Source organism: Oreochromis aureus, linkage group 1, assembly GCF_013358895.1.
Source record: "Oreochromis aureus strain Israel breed Guangdong linkage group 1, ZZ_aureus, whole genome shotgun sequence".
Taxonomy (NCBI): Eukaryota; Metazoa; Chordata; class Actinopteri; order Cichliformes; family Cichlidae; genus Oreochromis; species Oreochromis aureus.
Genome location: NC_052942.1, coordinates 5243973 through 5257391, shown reverse-complemented (window position 1 = coordinate 5257391; position 13419 = coordinate 5243973). Strand labels below are relative to the sequence as shown.

Sequence of the window (13419 nt, the reverse complement as noted above, 5' to 3'; positions counted from 1 at the left end):
CTGCTTCAGTAACAACAACAACATTCAGTTCTTTAAAGATATGCTGTGGAATGTCTGAGAAGCACAATGAGTACTGGTTTCCACATTACGCACAAAGTAAATAATACAGTAACTGTTAATAAGATGACACATTTAAAATCCTGCAGACTGTATTCTTTATTGTGTAATGCAAATGAACACAACAATGTACAGAACCTCCTTCCATTTTTATATATCAATTTTTTCAACTATATAATCCGAAAGTTCAATTTCATTCTGTTTTTATCCACCAGCTAGAGTCCTGGAGTAATATAAACTATTAAGTTATAGTGGCACACTAAGGTATAAACAAACTAAAATATATAAGGAGACCCCCCACCACCACCGACCCACCCCCCACAGCCCCCCCCCCCCACCCACCCCACCCACCCACACACACACACACACACACACACACACACACACACACACACTGGTTGTGTGAAAATCATCAGCCAACCCTACTGGTTATAACCGTTTATAGGAATGGCTTCATGACAAGCAATTAATTTTCACTTCAGTTATCTACTAAAAGCATACAATGGGTTGAAAGTGAATACCAAAGAGAAATTAAACATGATGCAGGTACATGTCATTAATTATCCCAACTGATCAACAACTATGAAGTATGCTCAACTCTAATAAAGCGTGGGATAGGTGACATTATCAGCTTAATTTCCACAGCCAGTGTGAACATCAGGATGTCAGAGGTCAAAGGTCCAGCAGTTCAATGCCTCCAACCTTTTTTAACCTCATCCACCAGATGAGGGTCCTCTCATGCCAGGTCTCCAGGAACAAGAACCTCCTCCCTGTCCAGTGAGGGGATTGTAATCTGTAAAACATGCAAAGAAGAAAGGAATCAGTCAAATGGAACACTTAACACATATTAAAACTGTTTATTAAGCTTGTTGTTCTAAAACGCATAGAATTTAGTTTTTTTGAGTTTTTGCTTTGTAATAAACTTCAAATCTGTGTTTCAGCTGATCTGTACGGTGTTCAGAATGCTAAATATTTCTTAAAGCCAATATTCCAGTGGGGAAAAAAATTATTTGATCATTTGTTCACTTTCAAACTTCTTTTCAAGTTTGTTCACCTCCAAAGAAACAAAGAGTCTCTAATTTTTGATGGTAATTTCATTCATTTAATTTCTTAATGATATAGAGAGAATATCAATGAAAAATGTCTTGATGCAGTTAAGGAAATTCCAAGTTGATTCGGTTCCTTTGGATGTAGTGTTTTCACTGGAAGAAACGTTTTGTCATTCATCCAACTGCCTTCTTCAGTCTCAGCTGAATGCAGGTTTCCCCAATCTTATAAACAGTACATTTGCATAATGACTGAAACTAGCCCACTGAATGAACAATGGGCTGTAAAGTCAGTTCCTTAATCATTAATATGCAAATTGTCATGACCATTGATCAACAACCACTGATCAAAGGCCATTGATCAATAGCCATGAGTACCATTCACAGAGAGTTGGGGAATGGCTGCAATCACGGCATTGTAAGATGGTGAAAGATGTACCCCTTAGGCCCCCTCCTAGATTCAGATATGGTCTTTCCCTTTTCACGTAAATGGCCTCCTTGACTCCCCGCTCAAACTCAATGTGTATATTGTCATCATTGAAAAAGTGTCCACAATGTCACGTGATACTGTCAGACTGAGCAGACGGTCTTTCCTCAGCTCCCGCTGCTACAGAGCATTTCATGTTTAATTATTCCTACTTTCTGTACAACCTTGCAAAAGACTCTCCAATAACACTCCGTCAAAACGCCTCCCACAAGAGCTGCAAAATCTGTATCCAACAAATCTCCTGAAAAGTCAGAAGTAAAGGAGAGTGAAGGAGGGCTAAGGAGGTCTATCTGATCATTCATTAGTAAGTATAACTATTTACTGCCTTATTTTGACCCTTATTCCCGCCAGTGAAGGATGACTCCATATTACTCAATAAATACAGTAGTCCTGTATTTATTGAGTATATCTCTAAACAGTGGAATGTTTTTATATAAGTCCATCAACAAGAAGCTTGGTGAGAAGGTGACAACTGTGATTATTCAGAAACAGAAGAAACATCAATCACCCAAGGTCTGGAGCTACATGCATCCTTGCTCATGGTGTGAGGACGATCATGAAAAAGGAGGTGGATCAGCCCTGAACTACACAAGAGGAGCTTGTTAACTATCTAAAAGTAGTTGGGACCAAAGTCACCAAGAACACCACTGGTAACACATTATGCCATATTAGACTTATCTTGCAGCACCCACAAGATCCCCCTGTGGCGTCGCATATACCCGTATATTTTTAAGACTATCAGTTCTATTCTAAATGTACCCCAGGCGACCACCCTGAAAGCCTTTGCTGACACATGTAATCAATTCCTTTCTTTGTAAATAAGGTTGAGTCTATCAGGTCAGGAATAGGATTTCCTACACAATCATTCCTTGGGATTGAAGTGTTTTGAGAAACTGGTCCAACGCTACATGATGTCCTGGCTGCCCCCAACACTCTACCCACTCCAGATCACATACAGCAAACAGATCAACTGAAGGCGCCACTGTTACAACGATGCACACCACAATCTCCCAGCTAGAACAACAAGAGGGCGTTACACCAGGCTGCTCTTTGTTGACTTTAGTTCTACGTTAACTGATACTCATAGACAGACGGATAGTAAAACTGCTGGATATTTGACTTCCTTTTACCAACTGCTGCTAGATCAGAAATTTCTCTCGGACTGTGTACAGAGAGTTAGAGTGGGACCTCATCTTTCATCAGCCCTCAGCCTTAACACCGGCTCTCCACAAGGCTGTTTACTAAGTCCCCTACTGTACACTCTGTACACACATGACTGTGTCAGTACCCAACCAAGACAATGCAGTCATTAAGTTCACAGATGACACCACCGTAGTGGGGCTCATCTCTGGGGGAGACGAAACGGAGTACAGAGCTGAGGTTCAGAGGCTGTTGGATTAGTGTGCAGACAACAACCTAGTATTGGACTTCAGAAGGAGGAAGTCAGTGCTACACCCCATCAGCATCAACGGGAAGTATTTGGAAAGGGTGTCCAGTTTCAAGTTCCTGGGTGTGCACATAGACACAGACCTCCAATGGAGCTCAAATACCTGAGAGGTTTTAAAGAAGGCCCAACAGCGTCTCCATTTTCTGAGAATCCTCTGAAAAATGGACCTGAAGAGGGAGCTGCTTATTGTCTTCTACTGTTGCTCCATTGAAATTGTGCTGACATACTGTACTGTATCTCCAGCTGCACCATGGCACACAAAAAGGCACTTCAGAGGGTCATTAATATGGCCCAAAAAATCATTGGACACCCTCTGCCCTCCCTGAAGGACCTATACAGCGCTTGCTGCGCTTGCAACATCCTACAGGATTGCACACACCCAGGACACTGGGTGTTTAAGCTGCTGCTGTCTGACAGGAGATTCAGGCTGCTGAGGTCACGGACAAACAGACTCAAGGACAGCTTTTACAACAAGGCAATAGCCCTAACCAATGCTAACAGCTGACCTGATTGGCTACCTCCCTGGGATTTTCTGGTGGGAAATAATGTGCAATAAACATTCATTCTTTAATATATTAGGCCATACCTATTTGCACTTTTTATCCACTTTAAAGTTTACTGTGCTGTGTTTTGTTGTGTTCAGTTGTGTGTAGTGCCGACGTGGGACAATTGTCCAATTTCGTTATACTATTGTACTACGTATGACTGTGCAATGATAATAAAGAGTTATCTTATCTTATTGTACAATCAAAGCTTCATTATCATCACACCCCCTTAACCTGAATGTAGGGAATAACCCAGCAAAAATTTATGGGAAAGAATCGTATGAATCCTGACGATGAATAAACAAACACTTTAATAACACAACTTGTTAAATGTATTACGTAGTAGAATAGAATAGAATAATCCTTTAATTGTCCCACAAGGGGAAATTTGGTACATCTTAACAGTAGTTTTACTAATAATGTATGGATGCAGTATGAGACAGTTAAGAGAGCGCAGACTGTCATTACCATCATAGCAAATTCTTTTGTCACACATCAGGTGATCGTTCGAACAGCTCTCCAACCCCCATATAAGGCCAACGACTTCACATGTAGACCATATTCCATGAATCATTGACAGGAAGTATTTACAGAACACTGTTATAAAACCAATCCTTTTCGTTGTATTTTCCCGAACTTCCCAAAGTTCAAATGAGGGATTTTTGTTTTTCTTATTTTAGTGCCTGTTGTTCAGCTGCTGTGCTTCATTTGCATATTGCCACCTGTTAACGAAGAGCCTTCTACAGACAAGCAGCAATTCATTCATCAGAGTATCATATTTCCGGGGGGGGGGGGTGTAACTGTGTTGACTCCTCAACACATATGTCAGTCTGGTATCATATAAACAAACCCCAAACCCTACCTCATCTACTACGTACCTGCACTGCGAAAAGGCCTCTTGTCCTTCTTTGGTTTCAGCACCGTCTGGGATGAGCTGGCCTCGTCAGTAGTCTGCAGTGACACATATTAGAATAGAATCTTTATTGTCACTGTTACAAGAACAATGAAAGGCAGTTTGGCATCTCTCCATGTGTGTGTACACAACAGCGTAAGTATTTACACAATAACAGACAAATTTACATTTACACTAGAAAGATATGTACAAGTTATACATACACCTGCATACATACATATATGTATATATACATACATATATGCATGCGTATATATGTACACACACATATTTCCACATGCACATACACAAACATACACATATTAAACAGATTACTACAGTGACATGGGGATACAGTTTACACACTATAGTGAGCTGTTAGGCAGATTTCTGTCAGTAAGAGCAGTTGTGCATTTAGCTAAACAGAAAAAAACCCCTCTAAAATCATGAGTTAGAAGAAACTATGTAAGTGTAGCTTACATTAAGAGGTGAAATACTAGGGAATCAATCTGGAACAAGAAGTAGAAGCCAGAGATGACACCTGGCTATACCCCCTCAACAAACTAATTACATTGTGTTGTATGGCTGTGTGGAAACTGCGGGAAATCATATTGCTTCTTTATTTCAATGTGAGGCCACATCAACAGCTACATGAGTAAATATACTTTAACTTCACAAGCTTTACTGAAATTGTCTAAATAACTTGTTAAATGAACGAGTATCGTAACAGCCGTACTTTAAAGAAAATGACTTGAGGACACACACTTTCACAGAACAGCACAAATACAAATGTTTCAGATGAAAAATTACCTGAGAGAGTTTTGTAGCTCCTTTATAACTCTTTCCCTGCTGCATACTCTCCCACATCTCTATTTTCTGCCTCCTCTTCTCCTCTTCTTGCTGTCCACAAATTAAATAAAAACAATGTGTTGACATCTGATATTGTGGACAGAAAATCATCCTTCTTTGATTTTTTTTTTACAAATTTACTCCTCTACCAATTTCTGTTTCTCTCTAAAGATGGACGCTTTGGCATCAAGCTCTTCTTGCATCTTCATCCTGGCTGCTGCCATAGCCTCTTGTCTCCTTTCCACTAGTGTTGGATCTTTATGTAACAAATAGAAATCGAAAGTTAAATCAGGACAATGCAATAACATATCTAATAACATGTCTTCAAGAGAAATACAGGTTACCAAGGGCAGATTTCTCTATATACCTATAGATCAGACACTTTGTAAAGACAGATAATAATTTTGAAAAGGTAGTACCCGAAAAATCTGACTTGTGTCTAAGGGGTTCCAAGTCAAATAATATTGCATGACGTTCTAGCTATAGTACATTACAAGGACAGAGACAAACAAACATGGAAAGAGAACTGAGAATAGAAAAATTCAAAAACATGTGGAAAAGGTTTTTAAACGTCATGTGTCCCAAATTTGTTTTCAAAGACTTACAAAATGCATATAACACCAGATCCCCTTTTAATTACATAGAGAACACAGCATCAACTCCTTCCCTACAGCCACCTGTGTGCAAAAAAACTCTGTGCACCTCAGCCCCCTTTCTTCTCCCACATGTTTGCACTGAGTTGGAGATGCTCTGTACCTCATTGTACATCTGTATAGTGACAACAAGTGCATTCTATTCTACTCTTGTCTTTTCTTTTCTATTCTATTCTACATATGTATGTAACCCTTGTAACCCTTGAAGCCTGGATAACAACAGTGACCAATACCCACAACCTAAATGGGATTCGATACATCAAAAATAGAAAGGACTGGAGAACTTTAAATGGGCCTGCGATCCATTATTGTTGTAAATGATGATTTAATTGATTAAAGACAAGACATTCTAACCTACTTGATCCAGTGTGAAAATGTAATTAATGGTTGTGCAACCCTTGCCAGCAAGAACCTCAATGAATCATTTTCAATAACAGCAATGCATATTTAACATTGCCTGGGGGGGAATTTGGGGCCAGTCTTCTTTGCAGATTTTTTCTTTTTTCTTTTAAATTAGCTACACTGTAGAGTTTGAGGATGAATAGTCTGTTTAAGGTCATGTTGAAACATTTTAATCTGACTTTGATCAGGCCACTCCAAAACCATATTTTTTTCCTAAATTAATCATTTAGAGGTGGTCTTGTGAGTGTGTTTCAGGTCATTGCCAATAACCCAAGTGTGCTCGAGCTTCAGGGTACAAACTAGTTGCTGGAAATTTTTCTGCAGGACTTTCTGGTACAGAACAGAATCCACAGTTTAATCAGCTATGATGTTCAGTTTCGTCTGCTCCACTCTGCATATCAAATATCCTTGAGCAAGATCCAACGTCAAGTTGCTCTCAAGCAGGCTGTATAAAGCACTTTGAATGCTCGGTTAAAGTAGAAAAGCACTATATAAGAACCAGTCCATTTGCCATGTTTGACTTTTGGTATGATGGTCTTTTTATGATTTGTTATGTTAATTTTATGACAGATTTAGCAGAAGTAAACCTTCCAAAAAGTTCCAGTTTTGTCTAAGGCCACATACTATTTTTCCAGGCAGTCCTTGTCTGCCTTCTGAGCTAAAAGAGTTCTGCAGTTCTTTAGAGGTTGTTCTCAGTTCTTTTGTGACCTCCTCTATATTGATTCAGCCTCTGAGCAATTTTGGTAGACTGGCCGTTTCTGTTTGCCACCATTCCAACCTTTCTCTGTTTGTATATAATGGCTTTTATGGTTGCCTTATAAATAGCTTTGTAAACCTGTCCAGACCAATAAATTTCAATTACTTTGTGTATCATCTGCTCTTGTTTTTCTTTAAATTGTGTCATGATCTTTTAAGCTACCTCAACTTGTCAGAAAGGTTATATTTAAGTCATTGTAAGTGAAGACTGAACTTCTCTCCTTTAGGGCGCGAGTATGTCCTCTACATTTGTCGCTTTGCGCACTTGCAATATCATATCATAATATTGTTGCAATATCATCAAGACACAGGAAGTCACTGCAGGGTTCTGCTTAACGATAGGCATTACCCCCACATAAACGCTTTTATAGGAAGAGAAGAAGTCAAAATAGGAAGCAAAGTCTTTGAGGAGTGCTTTTTGCAAAGATTTTTCCACAAAGCCTCATGGTTTAAAAAGTCTTTCTACATCTCTAAATGTATACATTGGTATATCCCCAAGTTTCTGTAGTGGAATTTCATTAAAATGGCAGTAAAACCAATACAGTCAGGTTTGTCTGTGAAGGTTCTCAGTCATCCAGGTCATCGTAATCTAAGGAGCTTGGAAAGAAAAGCGTCTGGACTTCTTTAAGTTGCTTGAAGACGTTTCACCTCTCATCCGAGAAGCTTCTTAAGTTCTAAGGTCAAATGGTGGAGAGTTCCAGATTAGATCCATCTGCATCTGAAGGACAAAGGACACTCTTTCGAGGATCCCAATGTTCACATTTTGGATAGAGAGGACAGATGGTTTGAAAGAGGAGTAAGCCATTTATGTCCACTGTGAGCGACCATCTTTGAACAGAGGCGGTGGCTTACGACACCGACTGTCTGCCATCTATAATCCAGTTTTGAGTTCCCTTCCCTTCCCAGACGCCTTAACGCCCACTCACGTCCTGGGCCATCTGACCCCAGGAAATCACATGATAGGGTGGGGCCAGGTTTCACAATGAGCTCACCCGAAACCCTGGCTGATTGTGACCCACACCCGTTTTCACACCTTGGCTCATGTGATTAGGTAGAGGATCATCAGGGGGTCCTTTTGTCCCTCTTTTGGGGGGAAACTCCCCCTGGGTTTAAATCTGGGACTCTCCACCCTTTGACCTTAGAACTGAAGAAGCTTCTCGGATGAGAGGTGAAACGTCTTCAAGCAACTTAAAGAAGTCCAGACGCTTTTCTTTCCAAGCTCCTTACATTACAGTCAGGGAAAAAAAATATTTGAACCCTAATTCATTTTGTAAGTTTGCCCACTAACAAAGAAAGGATCAGCCTATAATTTCAATGGTAAGGTTATTTAGACAGTGAAATTCAGAACAATCACAAAAAACTCGGAAAAAAAATGCATTTCATTCGCGCTAATGGATGTGGCTCAACACACCATGTTACAGAAATCGCTGAAGCACCACACAATGTGACGTTAAACTCAGAGCACAAACCAGTTAAAGGTGGTGAGTACCATACCTCCCTTGACAATAGGGTGGGAAGGGACCCCACTTTTGGAGAAAACAAATTTCCACCGCTTGGATCCGAGATCTCATTCTTTTGACCACTACCCAGAGTTTGTGACCATACATGAGAACAAGAATGTAGATCAACCAGTAAATTATCCAGCTGGAGGTAACAACTTGTTCCTTTCATCACGTTAACTGGCTGAAGACCATAACCTCAAACTTAGAGGTGCTACTTCACACTCAGCTCTTAATTGCCACAGAGTGTCCTACACCCACGGGGAACAAGCCTGACTTATTGCTGAAAATGTGGACGAAGCTCTCACTGTCCTGCTGTAGCATAAAATTGGATACTAGAAGCTGCACCTTCTCCTGATATAATTCTTATCTTTGTAATACTGTAGTTGGTGTACAAACAGGGGCAGATCTAGAAGGGTGGCATGGGGTGGCAAGTGCCACCCTAAAATGATCCCTTGCCACCCCAAGTGCCACCCCAGTTTTGCATATGACAGTGTTGTTTATTAAAATAAGATAGCATTAACAGTTTGAGCATAGTTACAGTCAACAGTGAATATAAATGCTAAAACTGAATATATTGCATAGTGTTCCCCCCCCTCCACCATTAACAAATGGTTCAGCCTATAGCAGGTCCGGCTTTTTTCTTGTTTTCAGTAGCTAGCGATGTTTATGATTGTGCCAGAGCACATTTTGAACAACACCATGGGAATTTCGCTTTTTACACAGGTGGTTGGATGTTACACTCTGGAAATGGAAGGAAGGTGAGTGTTATTAACCCTCTGTGGTCCACGGACACGCTGCACCTCCAAATCACCAGGGTTTTAATAGTTTTGCAATTTTCATTAGTTTTTATTTTTATTTCGTTTTGACTTCAGATTTTCAATTTTATATTAGTTTTAATTAGTTTTTACCAATTGTTTGCTAGTTTAGTTTAGTTTTTATTTTTTTGAAAATCCTTAGTTTCAGTTTAGTTTTGATTAGTTTCAGTTATAGTTTTAGTTGTGTTTGCAATAAAGTGTAACAAAATCCCAGTTTCATCATATCAGTCATTCTCTTCTGCTTATCCTTGGGTATGTTGCTATTCCAGCTACCATATCCTGCACCCTGGACAGGTCGCCTGTCTGTCGCAGGGCTAACACGCAGAGAAAGACAACTCACATTCCCACCTATGGGTTCTTTAAATAAATAAATAAAGGCAGATGAACAACCATTGATACCAGGCAACTATAAAATGTATATCTTGGCCCCAATGAGACTATTAACTCTTGCAGCACTGGGTGTTAAGGCAATTGACTCACACAGTTATGTAGATATCCCAGTCCTGTTGTCTCGGGATGCATCACGCTGCCTTGCCTGGGGTTAGCTTCTGTTTCTGGGGATGAGGGTTGAGTGTGCTCCCTTACCTTCTCCAGGTAAGCTAGGTTAGCCTTCTTGTGTGAGCTTTTCAAGTGCACTTTAAGGTTTGTGGGATTTTTTTCCCTTTAGAAATGTCCCTCATAATTTGTCTCTTTCCACTACAAGACACTTGCTTTATCCAAAACACAGTCATATTCAAAGTAATCCCAAATTGGAAGCTTGCGCTTTCTCCAGACTTTTCCTGACATGATTCTGCGCGTGGACGGAGCAGCAGCACAGATGACTCGACTAACGTACTTGCCACCTGCTGGCATAATGGGACACAGCAAGAAAAAAACCTGGAAACTAAACTTCTTTTTTACCCTTGACTATTGTATGACACGCACACATCAACGAAAACTAAACACATTTTTGCTATAAATTTAGTTAATTTTAGTTAGTTTTGTGAACACTCATTACAGTTTTAGTTAGCTTTCCTTTTTTTGTTTTCATTTTTTTTTCCGTTAACGAAAATGTTTTTTCACTTCTAGTTTTCGTTATTTCGTTAGTTTTCGTTAACGATAATAACCTTGCAAATCACATGACTGATGTAAGCTGACATAACAACAAGCTGCAGCCACGCTGAGTCTCTATTTCAGCCCACATTGAAAGTTCGGACTTCAAAGTTTTTACATTTTAATTACAGGCCAGTAAATCCAGAGTTATGATAATATATATAAGCCACGCTTTTTTCTAAATACTGTCGTCACATTTTTGTGTGTGTGTGTTTTAAGCGTTTTCTAAGGACAGCGCGAAAACAGTAAAGAAAGGGGAAAAAAACACCTCTTTCCTATCGGTGGAAAAATGTACCATATCGACCAATTTAAAAAAAAGTCAACACGTGGGATTTGGTTGTTTAGGAAGAGGGGAGAGTTTTGAGAGTGACGGTAACGGCAGCGAGACAGAGCGAGTGAGTGAGAGAGAGAGAGCGAGAGAGAGAGTTTTTAGATGTGGACTTGACGTTTAGTGTGGAGTGTATACTTAGTGTGTTGTGTTGTCTTGTGTAGCTGTTCTGTTGTGTAGTCGTTTTGTTTTGTGTGTCAGTGAGGGCACTAATGAATGTCACAAAGGCACATTTGCAATGTAAACACTGTCACTAAGTAGAAAACCAGCGGAGTGATACACCTCCTGTTGTCAGGCCTGCAGGTTTATCCCTGTGATGTTCTCCTCTGTCTTTTGGTGGAAAACCTTTTTTTTTACTGGTTAGTTTTAGTAATATTTTGAAATGGTTGTACAAAATGAAAAAAACGGCAGGTGTATTGGCTGCATTTTTAGATAAATAGTTGTATATGTTTACAAAATGTACATTTTATATTTGCATTTCAAGTTATAAAAATTTACTCAACATGCCTGTGGGGGTTTTTTTACAGTTAAAAAAATACTACTAGGATTTTAAGTTCTTTGTATGATTTCAGATCAGTAATACTAATGCAGTATGTCAGTGAAAAAAAAAAACTAAATTCAGTTGAGCTGAAAAGAATGATACCAAACAAGGCAAGGAGGAAAAAAATAAAATGAAACAATTTGAGGGTGAAATACAAACGTAAACTCAAAAGGAGTAAAAAATGTCCAGTTGTATTTCAGACCTCAGTGGGTTAATCCAACAAATCATGAAAAATTAGGTTTAAATTTTTGTTCATGACAGTGCAGATTTCTGACATTTTGTGTAGTTTAAGCATGTAACAATGGGATTGTTTTCTAACAAAAAACAGTGTGAAACTTAAGTTAGACTTGTGTTTGTAAATGAACCACCCCGTGTTGTGTAGCTTTCTGGATTTTATACTTATTGGGCTACATATTTATTTATTATACAGGCTATACAGTACATAAGATCAAAACTCACATGTTTTATGTAACTACAGTGTGTAATTATGTGGGCTACAGACAATAATTAAGTTATAGACTATATTTATATGAAAAACGTGTGTACTTACTGCATTTGAATTATTTTAACCATATGTAACCACCTGCATATGTGTTTGAAAAAAAAGGCTTTGATTTTGCCACCCCATTTGATTTCTTTGCCACCCTCATGCCACCCTAAGAAAATTTCTCTAGATCCGCCCCTGTGTACAAATATAAAATGAGTTGTGCTGACCTTGTGAGTCTTGTGGCGTTGGGCTGTGCTGGCTTGATCTCCTCTTGTTGAAGTGCAGAATGAGCAGGTAGAACATTACAGCTCCAAACAGCAGGTACCAGCCATAATGGGCCACGAACTCCTCAACTACAGTAATTCAATTACAACAGAAATAAACAATAATCTACGTAGCTGTGATATTGTTAACAACGAAACGCTGGAAACAACATTTTTTTTTCAATAAATATAATCTTAAAGGAATTAAATACTAAATATTTGGGGGTCCATCTTCAGCTCAACATGTCGCCTTTATCCCACCTTAACATGAGCTACAGTGGAACGACAGATAAGTCTTACGGACGTTAGTAACTGTATTCCTATATTCTTTATTATTTAAGTTGGCTAATTAAACGTGCAAGCTTACCAGTCAGGCTTAGGGAACTCAAGTCTTGGTTTTTTAAGGGTGGCTTCTTCACATGGAAAGTGGAATCATAATCGTCTTCGCTCGTTACATCATCCATTCCACACTCAAATGAACTGACCGTTTCAGTCACAAAAAGCGTCGTTGTACAGAGTAGTTTTGAAAACCTATCAGTCTTGTATTAGCTTGTATGGTAACTTATTTCTTTGCCAAAGATCTTCTTTAAAACTTGCTACACAAAATGTAGATGGTTATTTACGATGACGTGTTGGCGGAAGCCAGATGACTCATTCTAGCACACGACCACGTCACGCAAAAGAGGTCACTTCCTCTTCATACCTTTCATAATAAAGGTTAGAGACACAGATCATCAAACAAATTTAAATGTTGGGAAAAGATAACACAAGTAAACACAAAGTGCAGTTTCTAAATTATTAAGGTTACAAAAGATCCCAGAACAACACCAAAGAATACTATATCATCGTCATCAGGTGGGGACAATGCAAAGCAAACGTAGCCTATGTTTTACCTGATGGGGTACAGTGTTGCTGTTGATGGGTTGTTGCTGATAGTGCTGGAGAGCTGAGACTGTAGACATTAAAATCTCCATAGGAGAGCTGGTAGCTGATTAAACAAGTGTTATGAGATAATCCTAAAATGCAAAGATCTGTGACAGTGCTTGGAACCATAAGGCGACAGATTTTTAAAAAAAAAAATTGTGGGAAATAAACTAGGCTCTGCCTGTGACTTACTCTTTGCCTCGCTTCCTCCTTCCATCTCCTCATCTCATCTATCACTGTCCATTTGCTGTTCATCTGAGAACAAGGCACAATTTGTTATTGCATTAATCTATTATTTTATTATCCACACTTAACAACTCTTGCACCATTAAT

The 13419-nt window shown here is 39.2% G+C and overlaps 1 protein-coding gene across 1 annotated transcript; it reads right to left on the bottom strand.

Moving 5' to 3' along the window:
- Nucleotides 1–642: 642 nt before the first annotated feature.
- selenos (selenoprotein S) lies at nt 643–12831 on the bottom strand. Its single transcript, XM_031750913.2, has 6 exons — nt 12530–12831; nt 12127–12252; nt 5473–5579; nt 5285–5374; nt 4461–4533; nt 643–850 (listed from the first exon to the last, which is right to left on the bottom strand). The coding sequence occupies exons 1-6, from the start codon at nt 12624–12626 to the stop codon at nt 771–773; spliced, it is 573 nt and encodes a 190-aa protein (XP_031606773.1). The 5' UTR covers nt 12627–12831; the 3' UTR covers nt 643–770.
- Nucleotides 12832–13419: the final 588 nt, after the last annotated feature.

Coding starts and splice junctions, on each gene's coding strand:
- selenos (XM_031750913.2), bottom strand. CDS start 12,626: ATGGATGATGTAACGAGCGAAGACGATTATGATTCCACTTTCCATGTG. Junction 5,375..5,472: donor TTAGAGAGAAACAGAAATTG/GTAGAGGAGTAA, acceptor ATTTGTGGACAG/CAAGAAGAGGAGAAGAGGAG. Junction 851..4,460: donor GAGGCCTTTTCGCAGTGCAG/GTACGTAGTAGA, acceptor CATGTTTTACAG/ATTACAATCCCCTCACTGGA.